Source organism: Prunus mume, linkage group LG5 (genome assembly GCF_029339155.1).
Source record: "Prunus mume cultivar Tortuosa linkage group LG5, ASM2933915v1, whole genome shotgun sequence".
NCBI lineage: Eukaryota > Viridiplantae > Streptophyta > Magnoliopsida > Rosales > Rosaceae > Prunus > Prunus mume.
Genome location: NC_142702.1, coordinates 2323560 through 2342236, shown reverse-complemented (window position 1 = coordinate 2342236; position 18677 = coordinate 2323560). Strand labels below are relative to the sequence as shown.

Here is an 18677-nt window from a genome sequence, read left to right as displayed (position 1 = left end):
ATTACTATTTTTTAGATTTTAATTGGATATCCATTGAATTTCTACGATTCATTATTAGAAGAAAAATATTTGAACAACAAGATTTGAAATGATTATGTACAATTGGTTAATAAAATTTATTTGTTTTTTCTCGTTTCCTTCTTATTTAAATATTGTTATATATATATATATAAATTGTAGTATTCTAAAGAAAACAACCACATAGTTATATAAATCAATAAATTTGAAATTGTTTCATCCAATAGACTCTTAGGGCCCGTTCGGTAACGTTTTAGAAGGTTGTTTTCATTTTCAGAGAACAAAAATGAGGCAAAAACACGTTTGGTGGCTCAAAAACAGAAAACACTGAGAATGTTTTCATAAAATGAAAACAAGTTCATGTGTACTTGTTGAAAACATAAAAAAGTTGTTTTCATTATCATGGGAAATGTTTTCATAAAAATAACTCACATATTATTATTTCAAATTGTACTACTAGATACGTTTTCATTGTTTTTGTTTTCTGAAGATGTTTTCTAATTACCAGACGCATTTTCATTTCCTAAAAATGCAAATTCGTTTTCTTGTTTTTATGTTGTTTTAATACAAGTGATGTTAAAGAAAGTGGATTTGAACATCGGTAACCGCTCTTAACTACTCTACTTGAGGTACATTAAATTTCATTTTTAACCAATAAAATTGTTGTGCAGCTGATTGTTTGACCAAGCTGGTTGGGTCTTTCTACCAGTTTGGGTCTCATTTGCTTGAGGATGCTACGGAGTCAGTTTGGGCTGTGGTGTTTGGTTGGGCCTGACACAGTTTTACCCACAAAGAAAAAACAGCAAATGGAAAGACAAAAACAACCTTGAGCTTTCGTGTACTTGTAAGGGCAATGCTGTAGTTTAAAAGAAAAGTTAAGGGCATTTCACGAAAAGCTCATCAGTATATGATCTGCCGTTAACGCCCTAGGGCTTGTTTAGCAGCCGAGGGAACAAATTCATTGCTGGTGAGTGGAGGTCCTCCTCGTCGTCGTCGTCTCATTTGGGGATCGCAGAGCTTCAACCATGGTGGAGAAGGGCGGAAAAGGAAGAAAGGAAGAGGTCGTTACCAGAGAGTACACCATCAACCTCCACAAACGCTTGCATGGATGGTAATCCCTCCGTCCATGTTCGTTACTTTTATACTGTTCTTGCTAATGGGTTAAGATCTGCGTTGAAGGAGGTTAATTTAGTCTTGTATTTGTTTTTTTTAATGCTTATATTCTGTGTGTTTTCTGAGCAATAAGTGCTTACATAGTTGATTTGATTCTTCCTGCATTATTTTATTTGATTTTGATCTTGCTCGTCTCCTATTATAATTTGTAATTGTTGAGACTGAAATCAAAAGAATTTGATTACCAAGATGTAGATGTTATAAATTTCTTTATCAAAAGGCATGGAGATGATTTATTTTCAAAGCATTACATCCATTTTTAAAAGTCAGTGGCTGCTCCTTATGAGACTCAAAATGATGGTAGTGAACCCTGTTGTCGTTATAAACTGTTATTTTGTTCCCTCTCAGGAAATTTGTTTGCTTTAAGTGGAATTTATTATGTATTATATGAAGTTTCATGATCATATTTTCGTATTTGTTTGTGTTTTTGTTGCGCTTGATACGTCCCCAGTCATTATCGTCTTGCACAAGCAGTTGATTTCTTGTTTATAAAATTTATTTTAGTTGTGTGAATTGATCTCTGACTTCAATTGAATTTCGGCAGTAATAGCCAAAGCCGAAGCTGGTTAAAAAACATTTGCTTTTGTATACATGTCATGTACCTAAATTCAAATGTATTTGGGTGGTTATGTGATGACATTACATTTCTAGACTTTGTGTGTCACCAAATTTGAATATGTTTAGATCAATTTTCCTGTGTTCTTATAATATCTTTCTGAATGATGCATTGATGAGAAACCTGCTGGTTTACCGATCTAAAAGAATGAAAGTTTAACTTGATATGAGGACTCGTCACAGTTTTAGTTTTTGCTTAGAAAATTTCTGCATCTTTGAGTGTAATGTTGCAGACTCCATTTCTGCTGTATTCCTTTGTTTTGTTTATGTTAAGCATCAGCTGTGCAAATGATTTAAGTAACCTATATCTTGATTCTCATGCAGCACATTTAAAAAGAAGGCTCCAAATGCGATAAAGGAAATCAGGAAGTTTGCTGAAAAGGCTATGGGTACTACAGATGTTAGAGTGGATGTTAAGCTCAACAAGCACATTTGGAGCCGTGGGATTCGAAGTGTGCCTAGAAGGATACGCGTCCGCATTGCACGGAAGAGAAATGATGAAGAAGATGCCAAGGAGGAGTTATACTCACTAGTCACTGTTACAGAGGTCCCTCCAGAGGGATTTACTGGTTTGGGCACCAAGGTGATCGACGAAGAAGACTGAACTAGTTTAAATCCCTTGTTTTTTCTCCCTTCTAGTTAGGTAATTCCAATTTTGGCTGTACTTTTATTTACTTGAGGATGTGTGGTCTGATTTTGTCCATCTTGGAAATTTCTTCAGCAGAGCATTGCAAAATTCTTATGTGGTTCATGATTTCGGTCTCTTCAGATTTTTCGGAATTCTTCTTTTTCTGTGTAGTCTGGCTTTGATTGATTGTCTTGGCTAGTTTTAATGAATCCGAACTTTAATTGTCATTTGAAAAGTAAAAAATCAAAACCAAGTACTATCTTTTCTTTTCATTCGTTAATTTCTTCCCTTCATTTAATTAATTGGAAAAATAAGCAAAATAAGAAGGTTGTGGGTGGCCAATTCCTGAACCCATACCCACTCTCACCTCTTAACTTGGACTAATTACAAGGTTTTGTACAACATATTTATTGGCATTTTAACAACATAAGATGTCCAATTATTTAATAAAAATAATTTATTGTAAATTAATTTCAGTCAAATTAGAATTTTTTTTTTGGGGTCAACAATGAAATGTTTATTTTGTTTTCATTATGATAATACTTCCCTTCTTATCATATAAGTATGAGCTCCTACATTCCTGTCAATAGCAGTATCACATGTGTACATACGTTTATCTTTTCGTGTTTTTGATGAATTATTTTTGCATATGTGTCAAATTGTGATTTGCGGGCACGAAATAAGATAGTAATATATTTTTAATTATAAAAATGTTATAGTTATATATATATATATATATATATATATATATACACAGTCCCCTTCTATTGGTAAATCCCTTAAATAATTTACGAATTTTTTTCCAATGATCCAAACCATCTATTTTTTAAGTCTACATTCATAGATCATTCTTGCAAAAATTAGACAATTCGAAAACCTTTTCGACATCTAATTGTATGTTACAAAATCAATGAACACGTTGCTTCAAGAAAGTACTAAAATTTCAATAACAATTAAGTGGTCAAACGATATCAGATTTAAATGATTTTTTATAGATATGATCTTTGAATTATTATCTAAAACATAGACGGTTTGGATTAGTGAAATACAATGCGAAGTGGATCCTACACTGATGTTCCTCAAATAAACTAATTTGAGGGATCTCTCAATAGAAGCTCTTTGTATATATATATTCTAAAAATTACCACTAAACCAATAGCTAGCTAGCTAGCTAAAAAAATAAATAAATACCACATAGTAAAACATAAGATTCTTTTTTGCACGTTTGTATTAATGCTGTAGATATATATATTTTTAAATTTTTTTGGTGAACGAAAGAAAGTTTAGGGGGAAAAGTGGAAATGGAAGCAATCGTGCCCGCGAAGCTGTGTTTGAAACACAAGTATATAAAACTATATCGTCCCGCCAGGCCAATCCGGTCCTGCGCCAATAATAACAACTTGCTTCAGATATCATCAGCCCTCCCTCGCACCCATACCCTAGAAGTTGCAGAACCAAACACATACACAGTGAGAGAGATAGAGAGATCGAGCGATTGGGATGCTGTTAATCTTCTACATTGCACTCTCGTAGATAAGGAGCCAATTAGGGATTGCAGAGAGAGGGGAATTGGAATTGGAATCGCGAATTTGGCATTACAATGCCCAAAGTCCAGATCGGTAATGATCTCTTTAATTCAACTTGTTGTTTATGTTTTTTTTTTATTAATCTGAATCTTGAGCTATATTTGTTCCTTGCATTTTGCCGAGATTTATGTGAAATTAATTCAACTTGTTGTTTATGTTTTTTTTTATTAATCTGAATCTTGAGCTATATTTGTTCCTTGCATTTTGCCGAGATTTATGTGAAATTAATTGCATTTGCTTTGCTTGATTATTGTGTGTTTTCTTAGCATTGGTCTTCATTAAACCTGGTTGATTTTTCACCGCATCTTTCAGTTTTCAGAAAATGTTTGTCACTTACAACAGACTGAATTTTAATTCTTTCTCACTACTACAGACGTTTTATGTTTCTGGAACATTATGATTTTTGTCGCTATGGTTACTTGTTTTACTTATTTTTGGTTTTGTGATATTTATTTATTTATTTATGTCAAAACTCAGAGATGGGTTGTGACCCAATTGACAGTGAATTGGATGATGTCGACTATGTCTCTGGGCTTAGTACTTTACTTGTTGCCACCATTCAGGAAGCCAAAGACAGGATTTCTCAGATTGAATATGTGTTCTGCAGCCAGCTCTACCCCTATTTCCAATCCAAGTCTAAAAGCTTTCAGAAATTTGAAGATGAATGGAAAGACAAGGAAAACGATCTCTTTCGTCAAATTGAAACACTTCGAGCTGAAAAGCAACAAACCCTTGAAGAGAACCGCTCACTCAAGCTTGACAAGGAAAATCCATCCAAGAATCAGGAAGCGAAGATGAATCAACTACTTGCTGAACTGAAAAGTGTACAACTCAAAGGCAATGAGCTTGAACAAATGCTTAAGCAGAAGTCTATGGAGGTCGATGAGGGAATGGAATTGCAGAGTAAGTTGCTCGTAGTGATTCAGTCGAAAGATTCTGTCATTGTGGATAAGGAAAAACAACTTAAAGAGAATGAAGAAGGTAGAAATGTGCTTCTTGCCAAACTGAGTGATCTTGAAAAAAGAGTTGATGAACTCCAAGAGGAGCTAGGAGAAAAGATTGACCTAGTAACCAAGGGAAATGAGCTTAAAGAAAATTTATTCCTGAAGATTGAGTATCAGGATGCTGAGATAATGAATAAAGAAAATCTTTTGAAGGATCAGGAAGAAGAGACAAAACTTATTCTGGCCAAATTAAAACTTCTGGAAGAAAACGTTGGTCAACTCCAAAAGGATCTCCTAACAAAGAACGACGAAGTGGAGGGTTGTGTGAAGGAGAAAAAACTGCTTCTGGTCAAAGTAACTGGTTTAGAGGAGAAAGTTAATGAGCTACGGGAGGATCTCAGGGGCAGGGTCAGCGAAGTGACCAAAAGAAGGGATTCGGGGGAAAAGTTACAGAAACAAATTGAATCAATGAACTCGAATTTACTGGCTGAGAGGAAGAAGTACACGGATCTTACTGTTGCTTACAAAAGGCTGAAATCTCAGCACAATTATCTCCGCACAAAGCATGGTCTTACTAGGGAGAATATGCTCCCCAAAAACAAGTTGGAAGATGGAAGTGATTCATTGAGAAATGATCACAATCCATCAACTTCCCATGGTATGATGCTCTTGCTTTTTTCTTTTTTCCAACTTTATTACTATTTTTTTGCAAAATGAAATATAAATACACTGTCAGAAACTATTAGTTATTACAAAAAATTTTGGTGATCTACCAAATAGAGTTGCTAGATGATTTTTGGTTGGCTGATCTTCGTCTGTAACTTTGATTTGAAGTCTCAGTTGTATCTTTTACTTTTAAGAACTTCCTTTGGTTCCTAATTTCATAGAATTAGGCGAATAGTAGGCATGCATTTACTTTTAGCCTATGGTTGGTTTTACCACTATGATTTCATTTGCTGGTATCCTTTGTTTAATCCATTAACCTATTGCAAAATGGTAGGTTTTGTAGACCAAAATCAGCATGCTTCTGCAGCAGCTGGTTACGTGAAAAAAGTGAAGAATGAAATCAGTTGTAACAATAACTTGGAGAATGAGAAAGGAGGCAAGCTAATTCAAGAAACTAGTCCTCACTCTCCTACTTCCATCTTCCCCGTTGCACCAAAATGCCCTCCCACTGCAAAATCTGCCCCAGTAGCTGGGAGAAAAAGGCCTGCTGCCTGCTGGATAGATACTAGGTCCCGTCAAGGCCAAGGTGGGCCTGACCCGCATGATGATTTTCTTGATACTCCACTGGAGAACATCAGAGGAAACTTGAATAAAGCCACAATGGAACAAGTTCCTGATCTTCCAGTTCCAGTTCCAAATGACATGAACCTAGATAGCTCAGATGATGAAACACAGGATGTGAATGCTGTAATTAGGCCACAGAAGCAGCAGATTCCAGTTCCAGTGGCCGGCAAAAATGGTTTCAAGTTTGTGGAACCTGTAAGAAAGAAAGCTGAGCGGGAAAATTTGAAAGGAGTTGAATGCAAGCAGTGCAAAAAGTTCTATGATGCTGTTCTTCCCAATGATGACGGTGGCAAGGATACTGATAAAAATAAGCATAATTTCCGCTGTGAGCACCATGAAGGTGTTTCTCGACATCGGTATAGGTATGCTCCTCCTCTGACTCCGGAAGGATTTTGGAATATTGGATTTGAATCTGAAATGTGATGTTGAGAAATTCGTTATTCATTGATTTTTATTTTATTTTTTCAGAGAGTAATAACTTGTATTGATATTTAATTTTGTATTTCCAACTCTGTGGGTCTTAAAAGGACTCAAACAGGGAGTATTACCCAAAAGGTAGAATAGGAGCCATGCCAGAAACGATAGTTCTTGTATTTGTCAAATAACTCTTTTTCCCAAACATTTGTCTATTCTAGAAAGAATAGTTTCATAGTTTTACATCCTCATGTATGCCCCATATTACAGGACACAGTATTAGAGTTTTAAATTCTGAGAATTTGAGCATATAAACTCATCCGTTAGATATGTTGGGTTGAGAAGTGAACATTATGTATAGCATGGGTGTTTGGTACGAAATTTTTTTATTAATTTTTTTATTTCTTCTTTGTGGAATTTCCTTGGTTTGAAAAGCCTGTTTGTTCTGATTGTGCGTCACAACAGCTTCCTATAGTGAATTAGATGTTAGGGAAAAGGAAAACCTCTTCATGTTAGTGGGGTAATTCAAGTGATTGATTTCATTGTCACTAGGCCCTCAAGTGTAAGTATAATTGTTTTGCAGAAAGAAAAGGTCAATTTATCATTTTGGTATTCATACCCTAGTTTATCCATATAAAGTAAATTGTTGGTACCTACTTCGCATCTTTTAAACTCTCTAATGTCATTACTATAGCATCCAATTCTCTGAATTACTAGTATCCAGACCAAATGTCTCATTATTAGATGAAGCAAATTAAGTGTGCGTTTGAACAAACTAGTCTTATAGTTTCCTCTTGTATTAGGTATAGTTTCCTTCTTGATGTACCCTTGAAAATACATAATCAGGTGTGCAATTAGGTTAAATGAGTCCTTTACCATTAGAATCTTGGATGTTCATGTGCTGTTCTTTGCTGTAGTGCCAAAAAAAACCTAAAAGTCATTTTCTGCTGATTCAATAATTCGACACATTTTGCGCATAGGGTGGCACCACAATGGAAAAGTGGGCCAAACACCTCCCCCTCCCCCCAAGTGCACCTGGGTTCGATTCACGCAGGAGACAATCTTGAGGCAACCCAATATAATACTCCCCCCTTACTCTCCCTAGTGAATGATAAAATAAAAAATAAAAAAAAGACACATTTTCTGTTATTATAGAATGATCATAAAATTTTCAGGAACTGATTCAATAACATTATGACAACATTTTAGCACAACAACCAGGCTTGTATTGTATGCCCCATTATTAAGTCAGAGAAAAAAAAAATAGTAAGAAAAATGTGAGAGTTGATTTATGGTGAAGCATGGGATGAGGAAGATGTCCCCTTTACTGTATTTAAGGAGGTTGATGAGTGGAGGTACATACAGACAGACCGTGCTATTGATATTGAATTCTGAATTGAATTATTGAAGCCAATTTGTTCCTATCAATATTCCGTTTTTGGCCTCTTCAGCTTCAGATCCTGACTGGTCTTGTGACTCTTGTCCTCCCATGGGATAAAAGGTAGGTGGGGGGTAATGGTGTAAACCGGCGCATGCTAGTAAAAGCATACTTATCTTTGCCACCGTGCGCTATGAGTTAAATTGTTTGTGTACGGTGGGAGTGGGGGCAGGCAGTGTCTGTCGACTGGCTGTCTTGGTGCGTAAATTCAATTCAACGTGGGAATAGTTAAGAGGAAGTGCTCTGTAGGACTAGGACATATAGTTTATGTATTTATTTGCTGTATATGTATGAGACCTTGACCTCGCTTCTTAGCCTTCCAGTTTTGGGAACTGCTGCTCAACCCAACATGAATGGTGGCAAGTTAATGCTTGCAACTACCCACCTTGTATATGTTGATCTATTGTTTGTGATCGCGGGTTAATAATGGTTTGTACAATTGCATTGCCTAGTTCCTTGAAATAACCGACTGTTTTCGTGAAATAAATATGTATGTAACATGCAACCTAAGTTGTTATAGTACAATTTTGTCTATTTTATTTGCATGTTTCATTGAAAATGCTTTTTTATACATGCAAGAGAATAGGGAATGTTCTCGAGACCGACCAAACCAAACCAAAGAGATTGATTGATTTAGTCGCCTTATCCAAATAATTTGAGGCCTAAAATGAACAAATTCGAACCATAACTCTGTATCTAATTGCCTTGTTTTCTGCTGGAAAAGACTTTTTAACCTTTTTTTATTCTCTTCTTTTAATATACGAAGAAAGAAAAGGATGAAATCTTTTCAGCTTTGAGATTTGAAGCACCCTAGCTTTCCGAGTCATATCAGCAATATCCCATTTCCAATTATTCCACACATACATCACGGGGATATAGTTGTCGGCATCTTTTTCCACTAACTTCAGATCTCTTTGTCTCAAACTTATGATGGAATTTCATGTGCTTGCATTTTTGTGAACTCCAGAGTTAAAGCTAAATCACTACTTTAACCAAGAAAGCAGATAAAAATCCTTAAATCAAGGTTCCATCACAAAAGAACTAAAGTTGGGACCCTCTTAGATTACATCAATTTGATCATCTATGTTCTTTTTTCACATAACGTAACATTGTAACATTCGTTTATTTTGTTTGAAGAATGTTATGTTGTCAAACTATTAATATGAACTACACGTGATTCCAATATCGGCCAAATTAACAGTTGGGCAATATGATCTGGAGACAGTTGGGCAATATGATCTAGATGTCTCCAAGACCAAAGATATTGCAAATGAAAAGAATAGGACGCATTACCTTGTAGATAATTCAAATACGAAATATAAAGTAGGTGAAGTTTGCTAACTCACTCTATGAATCTTATGAACAGTTATTGAGTATATGATGCTCTGTTTCACGTGCATGCATCTGCATTCTGCATTCTGCCTTATCTTTGTCCTTTTCAACTCCCGACACAAACGACAAATTCTTGTGGGCGTTGCTTTTAAATTTCATTGCAGGTTTGAAAAATTAAACCACATAATATAAATTGTTACAATTACACACATATTATAAAATAAAAAACAACTGCCCGGACCGAAACGAAACGAAACGAAACCGATACAATAACTTACAATCCCTATCGGCCGAATCATATTCATTGAATCATTACCATGATTAACAAGTCTTTAATGGATTCCCGCAGAGACAATCATTGTTGGCAAACGACGACGCTTCGAGGTGATCGAATGGGTTGCCCACCGGAATGGTCCCACACAAGTGGTTGTGGCTCAGATCCAACTGCCCGATATATTTGGCCGCCGATAGCGAACCGGGTATCGGCCCCTTCAAATTGTTGTACGACAAATCCAGGGCCATGAAATACGAATTTCCGTGGAAAACGTCCGGTATGTTACCTCCAATGCTGTTTCGGCTCAAGTTCAAGATGCCCAAACCCCGATTGCTCAAAAGGGCGGAAGGCAATTGACCCGAAATTAAGTTCCCGTCCAAATTCAGCGTCGAAAGAACCTGCATTTTTCCGAGACAGTCCGGTACACTACCGGAGATCCGGTTCCTGGACAGGTCCAAGTCGGCTAACCTGTTCATGTTGCCGATGGAAACAGGGATGGACCCGGTGAGCTGGTTCCGATTCAGCAAAGCCCGGCTCAGCATCTTGAGTTTCCCGAAATCGGCCGGCATTTCGCCCGAGATTTGGTTGTTGCTGAGGTCCAGGTGCATTAACCCGGACATGCTTACAACGCTAGCGGGAATCTTGCCGGATATCTGGTTGTCGGCAAGATTGAGGATGGCGAGCATCTTGAGGTTTCCGATATCGGCCGGAATATCGCCAGAAATCTTGTTTCCGATAAGGTCGAGGACTCGGAGATTGGAGAGTGAAGTGAGGCATTTGGGGATCTCGCCGGTGATTCCCTTCCAGTCTGCTACAATGAGGGTGGTGAGGCGGTCGAGTTTGCAAATTTCGGGCGAGATGGAGCCGGACATGAACCCGGACTGACCCGATTTGGTGAGTATCGGGTCCTCCGACTCGCCTCGGAGGTTAATGTCGACGACTCGCTTAGTTTCGGGGTCGCAGCTGACGCCGTACCAGTTTACGCAGCAGTCGGTTCCTACCCAGGAGTTGAAGAGACCCAAATGGGAATCGGTGAGGCCGGTTTTGAAGGCTTTAAGAGCTGCCAAGTCTGCTGGTGAACAAGAGTTCACGCTTGAGATAATGGCACAAAATATTGTCACTGAGATTAAAAACAACCTCATTTTCATATTCATGGTTGAAAGTAGAGAGAGAGCTTCTCTGTATTTGTTCACTAAGTTTTGTTGATGGATGTCTGCAAGTGTTAAATGTTTTGAGAGAGAGAGAGAGAGAGAGAGAGAGAGAGGGAGATGGGTTTGGGAGTTGGGAGTTGGGAGTTTTGGGGTTGGGATATATACAAGGAGTTTGGAGTATAGTGAGATTGGTTCACTCACTGTCACTGTGCATGTGATTACAGGTTTAAGGATGTAATTGAATATGGATTGCACATGTATTTGCTGATTAACACATCACATGCAAATACAGTTTAAGGCTTTCTAGACTGTGAATCCCATGAAATATATATAATATTCACCATTTACCAATGCAATTTGGTTTGGTTGTGAAAGAAGGGTGTCACCAGTCTGAATTTGCATTGAATGCAAATAGCGAGTTGTTGTGAATTTATATGCAATAGAGAAGAAATGTGACAGATACGTCAATTGGTTAAGATGGTATGTTCGTTTCTTTGTTTCCGAGTTCGATTATCCTATTTGTATATTAGAGTAGTTTAAAATATCACTTCTTTCTAATTTTTTCCAAGGTCGATCATGGTCGTATGATTTCATTTTAGCTTTAATTTTTTGCCGCAAAACTCAAAACCAAAACTAAAACTGACCAATGTGGCCATGTAATATACCTCAAATTAATAGTTCCAATTGGGAGGCTTGCCTCATAATCAACCATAGGCAGAGGCATGGGTCCCTTTCTCCACTGGCATTTGCTAATTTCCTCATATTTACGAGACATCTTTAAAATGAAAGATACAAGTTTTCATTATCTAGCGCATTATAGCATGATGATGATCCACAAAATATATGTATGCCCCACCACGATCTCAATGATTGAAGGCCTTTCTCTTCCTGATTTTATTTTTGTCCCTACGTAGATTATATGATCATCATCTTCAAACACTTAAACAAGTGTTTTTATGAATTCCTAATGAATTTCTGACACCGACGTAAAAGTTTTCTACAAAATCATAATGGGTTTACTTTGTTAATTACATCCCCCATTTGCATTCCAAATGATACAATCAACTGACATCGGTTGATCAAAAGCTTCAATGAGAAGAAAAGTTTTTTAAACACATGATCATGATTGTTTGTGTTGTTATATTTTCTTTTACCTTGATTGTGACAACAATACAATCATGATTAGTATCTTAGCTAAAAATTATTCAACACTTATCCTTCCCATGAATATTTCTTTAATTTCTTGGATTTTTTTTTTGTGGGTGTGGCGATGCAGAATTCTTTTATCCGCTCCGTTATTGTAATGTTCTTTTGTGACTAATTTGTATTGACTTTTTATAGTTATTAATTTTTTTAGCTGAATTATAAATACAATCCCAAAATTTCTAAAATAATAATAATAAAATAAAGGGTAAAATAACAGGACCAAGGCCTAAAAGTTGGTTGAATGATTGTCTTGTCAATGGTTTGCTATTTTTTATTCTTTAAATTATAGATTTAAAGTTTATTTTTGTTCCAGATAATAGATTTCCTACATATTCGCGTCTTATCCAACCTTTCGGCCCTGGCTTTCAAAATTATAATATAATAAAGATGGGATAGAACATGTCTTGGTCCTTGAAGATTTGTCCCCACTGTTTAATTTGTCATGGCCTGGTCGGCAGCTCCAGGCCTGAAGTGCTGTAAATGATGCACTGAATTTTTCGTATATGGAGGTTCATTATTTCAGCATTAATTCATTTATTTTCTCTTCTTAATTTCCCCTCTCATTTTCCATAGTCAAGTTAAAAATGATTGCAAATCAGGCGCACTACTTAAGCAAAGAGTTATGTTTTTTGACAACAAAAGCAAGACTTCTATTTCTCTGTGTGGATAATCAAAACGGAGTCATCATGCGAGATCGGATGTATTGTTTTATTGACGGTTGAATTTTAATCTCTAAATTTTTGATTTTGATTTTTAATAACTAAAAAGTGTAATACACCGGTGCATTAGATGTACGAGACAAGTACTCTGCAGGTCTATCATGTTATAAGTAGGTAATTAGCTTCAAGAAACAGCACATTTTGTGCAAAGCAAAGAGAAAATAACGCTAAGGTGAAGGAAGAAGTTGGGCTCTTGAGCAAAAACAGAAAAGCTTGTTTTGGTGGACCTCATGACCTCACATGGGGTTGTGTCGTCTCCATTACAACATGATTCAAAGTCCTCACGTGACAGTGGTCAGCCCCTTCAATTTTTTCTCTTTCCCCCTTTCTTTTATTAGGAAAGAAGGCATGGGACTTTGGCTGAAGTTATAAATTTTAGTAGCTACTTTCATGAAACGAGCGTGTTTGGTTTTTTTCTTTGGAGCTGCGCTATCCACTCCAGAAAGTCATTCTTCATTCTTTCAAATATTAATTCAATGAATAAGTAAATGGATAGAGGATACAACCTCTGTGACATCTCGGTAGTATGTGTGTGAGAAACCTTCCTTCTTTTTAGTTTAGATTATCACTTGCATTTAAAAAAAAAAAAAAAAAGAGTGACCCAAGTTAGCTATATACGGCAATAAATGAAATAAAAAAAGAAAATTGGCTGCTTGCCCTAACTTGTTAGGCCAACTCATTGTTTTGTAAGACCCTTTATGTAGCTCATTCTAGTGACATGAAAATGAGTTTGAGGAGGAGTTTGTCGTGTTGATGATGCTAGGGAAGATTGAGTTCAACAATGGAGAGGAGATGGAGGAGATGACTTTCAATAATTATTATTTTTTTAATCAACTAGTGGTTAGTGAGATGTTGGAGAAATCAGAACCGGCATGGAACCGCCACACTGATCAGAGTCACCTAATAAATGGTTCAATGCATTTTAGTTTCGATTTTCGGTTAGATCAACAAGACGACTACAATGTGATCTAGCTATGATAACTGTGTATGGCAAGACCTAGTGAGGACAACGAATCTACAACGAAATTTGATGCTGATGGAGGTGACGGAGACAAGTTGTAGGTGGGCATATCACACACTGAAGCAAGGCATATCACTGTTGGTGACAATTGTCAGCATTTGGGAAAACTCCACCAATTCAATCAAATGAAACAGGGGAAGATGGCACTAAATTGGTGAACTTACTAAATCAATGTGCTTGAAATCACCTAATTCATATTACCAGGGTATAGATGCTTTTGTTAAACCTTAATATGAAATCTCCACTTATATGATTACATTGGTTATGTTTAGAAACTTCATTTCTAATCATATCAAACTTCATTTCTAATCATATCACTACTCTACAGAGATTTCTTCAATTATATTTTTAAAGCATTCACTCTCCTTATCGAGAGTAGAAATTCATTAATTGTACATTCACTTGCCTCTTTGAGTTCATCGAGAATTCCAATAACACCTTTGAGTCATATCGAGCCTCATAGCGTTCTCAAAGACAAACAATTCACCCACAAGACATCTATATGTCTAAGGTATGAGGCCTAGTTTGCACTATTGTAACTTATGAGTTGTAGTTTGACATGTGAGTAAAGATCTCAATCCTAGAACTCGTGATTTGATTGCGTTTAATATACTTATCTTTACAAGCACCTACACACTTATCTTAGTGTCTATACATGTAATGACTTGAGACTAGTCATCCTCCCAATTGGGCATATATAGTATGTAAAAGTTTTTCCGGATGATCAATGCCCAATTGATAATCCTATGATCATAAACGTTTAGGAAATGATGTGTAAGTATGAGAGTTCGCCTTATATCCAATATCATTGCATAACCCTCATACCATTTCATATTTCAAGGATTGTTGTTTTACTGCTATGATTGTAGACCAAATATCATGGTTAAAAACAACGATCTTGCCCATCCAAAATGGTGAAATATTCAAAAAGCAACATCACATGTTTGACTTTATGACATATTTCTAACAAAGGGGAGTGTTACCATGAGTTGTATTGTATTTAATAACGAGATTAACACAACGTGACAATCAAAGAATATCAAGCGATCGCCACATGAAAACTTGAATCCACTAGAAAGTTGAGAATAAGATAACAACTAAAGTTGAAATAGTACCTCAAACTCTTGAAGCACTAGGAATTATAATTAAAAGTCTAAAAATGAAAATAATAAAATTCCAAAAATGATCTCAAAAATGAAAATGTTGTTTTGACCTAGTGAGTTTCACTCGTCTTGCCGTTTTCTTATAAACAACGAGCCATTGTTCTAAATCTAAGTTCAAAGCCCAAACTTCTTATAAAAGAAGAGCCATTGTTCTAAATCTTAAGCTCAAAGCCCAAACTTACAGCAGCCAAGTTTGCCTACATTGCTTCTACATCAGAAATTTCCTCCATAATTTTGTGTAGTTGACTCATTATTGTACAATGAGGTTTTATTATCTTTGTTGCTGTACTCTGTGGAGAGGAATAAATCATTTAAAATTTACCCCGAATATTTTAACAAGAGTCATTTGAAAGAGATGTCAAATGAATAGGATGGTCATATGTATAGCTTTGTTCTCCTGAACTTATAAGACCAAAACTACAAGCCATAAATTAAGAGGGATTATGGGCACCTGGTCGGTGCTAAGTGGCAGAAATCAGGTAACTGCTTTGCTTTTTGGCTCATTTCTTCGACTTTTGTCTCGTTGTAAAATAATCTCTGCTCTTCCACCATTTCCATCAACAGCGGGCATCGACACGGCTCATCCAAATCCTCCAACTCTGTGCAGCAGACATCAACATTCAAAGGCGAAGCATTCTTTTGTGCTTCTAGGGCTAGGAGTAGTGTGAAGAAGCTAATTATAATTTTTGCAAACAGATGAGCTGCCGTTATGAATTTGTGACTCTTATATGTATATTTTGACGTCCATATATAAAGGGTTTGATGGTTAAGCCTTGCGGTGTTTGCTAGTGATGCCGGGCAAGCAGTGTATTTGGCTTTTAAGGACGGTAAGGTAAAATTTCGATGTAGCAAATGGCTTTTGGAATGCTCGAAGGATGTTTTTTGGCGAGAACGAAAAGAGATTTTCTTCGTTTTTTGGTTTAAAAACAGTGGTTTTGATTTGACGCATGCAACATGAGTAATAAAAAGCTCTTACTAATCAGATTCTTTAGAACATAATTAAGAGAGAGTTGGAATGGGACTTTCAGTATTCTTCTTTATAGTAGCCTACCCCCAGAGAATATGGATTACATTCAACTTTTAATACACGTGCGCAACTACCTACAAGGCTACCTTGGGCTGTAGCCCGGGTAGTTTTGAAGAATTTTTTTTTTTTAAAATTATTGTAGTCCATGTTGTTTTTAAAGACAAACAAAATTGAACCTATATAGCACATCAACTTGCGGTTCCCACTTGTGGTTGGGCCCTCGTTTTGTGATCTTCTTGGCAATTTCCCCACTATTTCTATAAATATGGAAATATTATTTTTCCAAAGTTTGTTTTGTGGTCTTCTTGATGGTTTCCCCATTATTCTTGTATATAATACGAGTATTAAACAAAAAATATTAAATTCTTTATATGAATAATAACTCTGGAAAAGTAAAAAATCAAAAGGGGACAATAGAGACTTGGATAATGGCCTAATAGTAATGGATAATGCTCTAAACTACTCTTATTTATAAACAAAAAAAGGGAAAAAATAATTTTTATTATAAAAAAAAGGGAGTTTCACTAAAACACCAAAAATGGGAGTTGAAATTATAAAAAAACCCAAGCACTATTTAAACATATAAACACACCCAAAACCCATCATTACACACACTCAAAACCCATTTATAAACACACCCAAAAAGTTGACTTTGGGGTTAATTTTGGGTGTGTTTCTATGTTTAAATAGTGCTTGGGTTTTTTTATAAATACATGTCTAGGATTGGGTTTATTTATAAATTTGTATAAAAAAAAATCCCAGTATATATATAAAGAGTGTAGCCGGGCGGCTATACTATTCATAGAGAAGAAAAGGACCCAGTATAGCCACCCTGCTATACTATTTATTTAAAAAGAAAAGAAAGGGAAGCGGGTATAGCTGCCTGGCTATACCATATACTTCAGAAATTTTTTAAAAAACACGAGTATAACCAATGTATTAGCACTCCCATACTAAAGCACTGAGGAATATCGAGAGCGCCATCTGCGCTGCTTTCTTGTCATGAAACCAAATGTTAGCAACTCTTCTTTTTTGTTGACATAACACTGTTGGCTGGCCAATGAAATAAGTATTTGAAACCGACTACACTAGTTCAACTTTTCAGGATTTTTCTTACAGAAGAGGTGATTTTCTCATATTTGGCTCAGAAACCTCTGGCCTACCACCTGAAGTCCTCCAAGATTGCAAAAGTGAAACATTTGGCGGTGGGACCATTAGGATTCCAATGGTTGAAACTTATGTGAGATGTCTGAATCTCTCTGTAAGTGTTGGCATTGCTTTGTATGAAGCTTCCAGACAGCTAAGTTACGAGCAGCTTCAATTTTCAAATGAAAACTGTATTGATCATGAACAATCATTTGTCACCGAGGATATTTTTGTTGAAACTAACTAGATTATCGATAGGTTTTGTGAACACAGGGTATATTGCACTGAAAACTCAGAAGCATCCTTATTAAATTGAAAGACAATAAATGACTATTAAATAGCCTTACAATAACAGGAAGTGAAATAACACCCCACGACTACAACAACCTAGAGTCGTGGTAATTTACTAACTCAAAACAAAATAACAAACTTGTCCCTCAAGTATAGGAGGGTTATTAGCACGTTCAGGGAATAAGCCCCTAAAACAAAGGAACCTTATCAACTAGGATCTTTGACAACTTCAACATCCTCCCTTAAACTGAATACTAAAGATTCAGTTTATTCCAGGCCATTTACGTACCATCAAGTCTCGCAGCTTCTGAAAAACTTCAAGTTTCAATGGCTTCATCATTACATCTGCAATATGCTCCTGAGTAGAACACTGCAGCAGCTCCACTACTTCATCTTTAACAAGATTTCGAAGAAAATGAAACCTTACATCTATATGCTTACTACGACCGTGCATTACTGGATTCTTTGAAAGCTTAATGGTTGAGACGTTATCACAATAAACCACTGTTGGACTAGTTTGCCTCAAATTCAAGCAACTCAAAATTCTTCTTAACCACACCACTTGACACGTACTTGAAGCAGCAGCAATGAATTCTGCTTCAGAGTAGAGAGAGTGACCACTGTTGCTTCTTCGATGACCATGATATCGCTCCCGAATTCATCATAAATACATAGCTCAAGTACTCTTTCTGTCATCTTGATCACCAGCATAGTCACTATCCGTATAGCCAATGAGCTCTCCATCTCCTCCCTTCTTGTAGAACACCCCGAAATCAATAGTTCCCTTCACGTATCTTAAAATTCTTTTAGCTGCCAACAAATGAGTCTCAGTAGGATGCTCCATATACCTGCTGATTAGGCTTACAGTGTACATAAGATCAGTCGTGTAGCTGTTAAGTACATAAGACTCCCAACCATTTGCTTATAGAGCGTGCTGTCTACTTTGGCTCCCCCTTCATCACGAGTGAGTTTGAATCCAGGAACCATAGGGTTATGCACTGAGTTACACTGACCCATGTTGAACCTGTCTAACACTTCTTGTGCATACTTACGTTGACACATAAATATACCATCTGGTTTCTGTATTACTTCAATGCCAAGAAAGTATCTCATATTTCCGAGATCAGTCATATCAAATTCTAGCATCATGGATCTCTTAAATTGCTCAAACGTCACCTCATCATTCCCAGTGAATATGAGATCATCAACATATAGGCATACAATCAAAATTTTACCTGCTT

The 18677-nt window shown here is 36.4% G+C and overlaps 4 protein-coding genes across 5 annotated transcripts; 2 read left to right on the top strand and 2 right to left on the bottom strand.

The window, feature by feature from the left end:
• Nucleotides 1-941: 941 nt before the first annotated feature.
• Nucleotides 942-2560, top strand: LOC103330496 (large ribosomal subunit protein eL31). Its single transcript, XM_008233087.2, has 2 exons — nt 942-1129; nt 2131-2560. The coding sequence occupies exons 1-2, from the start codon at nt 1044-1046 to the stop codon at nt 2408-2410; spliced, it is 366 nt and encodes a 121-aa protein (XP_008231309.1). The 5' UTR covers nt 942-1043; the 3' UTR covers nt 2411-2560.
• A 1142-nt stretch (nt 2561-3702) lies between these two features.
• LOC103330541 (protein gamma response 1) lies at nt 3703-6911 on the top strand. Of its 2 annotated transcripts, none has more exons than XM_089052078.1 (3): nt 3703-4053; nt 4584-5622; nt 5965-6911. In XM_089052078.1, exons 1-3 carry the CDS (start codon nt 3736-3738, stop codon nt 6675-6677), a joined length of 2070 nt encoding a protein of 689 aa, XP_088908204.1. In that variant the 5' UTR covers nt 3703-3735; the 3' UTR covers nt 6678-6911. The 2 variants fall into 2 exon arrangements, with proteins under 2 accessions (XP_088908204.1, XP_016649956.2); XM_016794470.2 differs by having other exon boundaries at nt 3812-4053; nt 4498-5622.
• Nucleotides 6912-9603: 2692 nt separating this feature from the next.
• On the bottom strand, nt 9604-11261 carry DRT100 (Leucine-rich repeat (LRR) family protein). Its single transcript, XM_008233086.3, has one exon. The coding sequence runs from the start codon at nt 10864-10866 to the stop codon at nt 9760-9762; it is 1107 nt and encodes a 368-aa protein (XP_008231308.2). The 5' UTR covers nt 10867-11261; the 3' UTR covers nt 9604-9759.
• A 6348-nt stretch (nt 11262-17609) lies between these two features.
• On the bottom strand, nt 17610-18280 carry LOC148916623 (secreted RxLR effector protein 161-like). The gene is made up of 3 exons (XM_089051770.1): nt 18121-18280; nt 17726-17829; nt 17610-17624 (listed from the first exon to the last, which is right to left on the bottom strand). The coding sequence occupies exons 1-3, from the start codon at nt 18278-18280 to the stop codon at nt 17610-17612; spliced, it is 279 nt and encodes a 92-aa protein (XP_088907896.1).
• Between the last annotated feature and the right edge of the window lie 397 nt (nt 18281-18677).

Excerpts from the sequence above, each read along its gene's own strand:
- LOC148916623 (XM_089051770.1), bottom strand. The coding sequence starts at position 18,280 with ATGGAGCATCCTACTGAGACTCATTTGTTGGCAGCTAAAAGAATTTTA. Across the intron at positions 17,830-18,120 it reads TGATCAAGATGACAGAAAGA|ATGAAGTAGTGGAGCTGCTG; the intron begins GTACTTGAGCTA and ends ATCTTGTTAAAG.
- LOC103330496 (XM_008233087.2), top strand. The coding sequence starts at position 1,044 with ATGGTGGAGAAGGGCGGAAAAGGAAGAAAGGAAGAGGTCGTTACCAGA. Across the intron at positions 1,130-2,130 it reads CACAAACGCTTGCATGGATG|CACATTTAAAAAGAAGGCTC; the intron begins GTAATCCCTCCG and ends ATTCTCATGCAG.
- LOC103330541 (XM_089052078.1), top strand. The coding sequence starts at position 3,736 with ATGGAAGCAATCGTGCCCGCGAAGCTGTGTTTGAAACACAAGTATATA. Across the intron at positions 4,054-4,583 it reads AATGCCCAAAGTCCAGATCG|GAAGCCAAAGACAGGATTTC; the intron begins GTAATGATCTCT and ends GCCACCATTCAG. Across the intron at positions 5,623-5,964 it reads CAATCCATCAACTTCCCATG|GTTTTGTAGACCAAAATCAG; the intron begins GTATGATGCTCT and ends GCAAAATGGTAG.
- DRT100 (XM_008233086.3), bottom strand. The coding sequence starts at position 10,866 with ATGAATATGAAAATGAGGTTGTTTTTAATCTCAGTGACAATATTTTGT.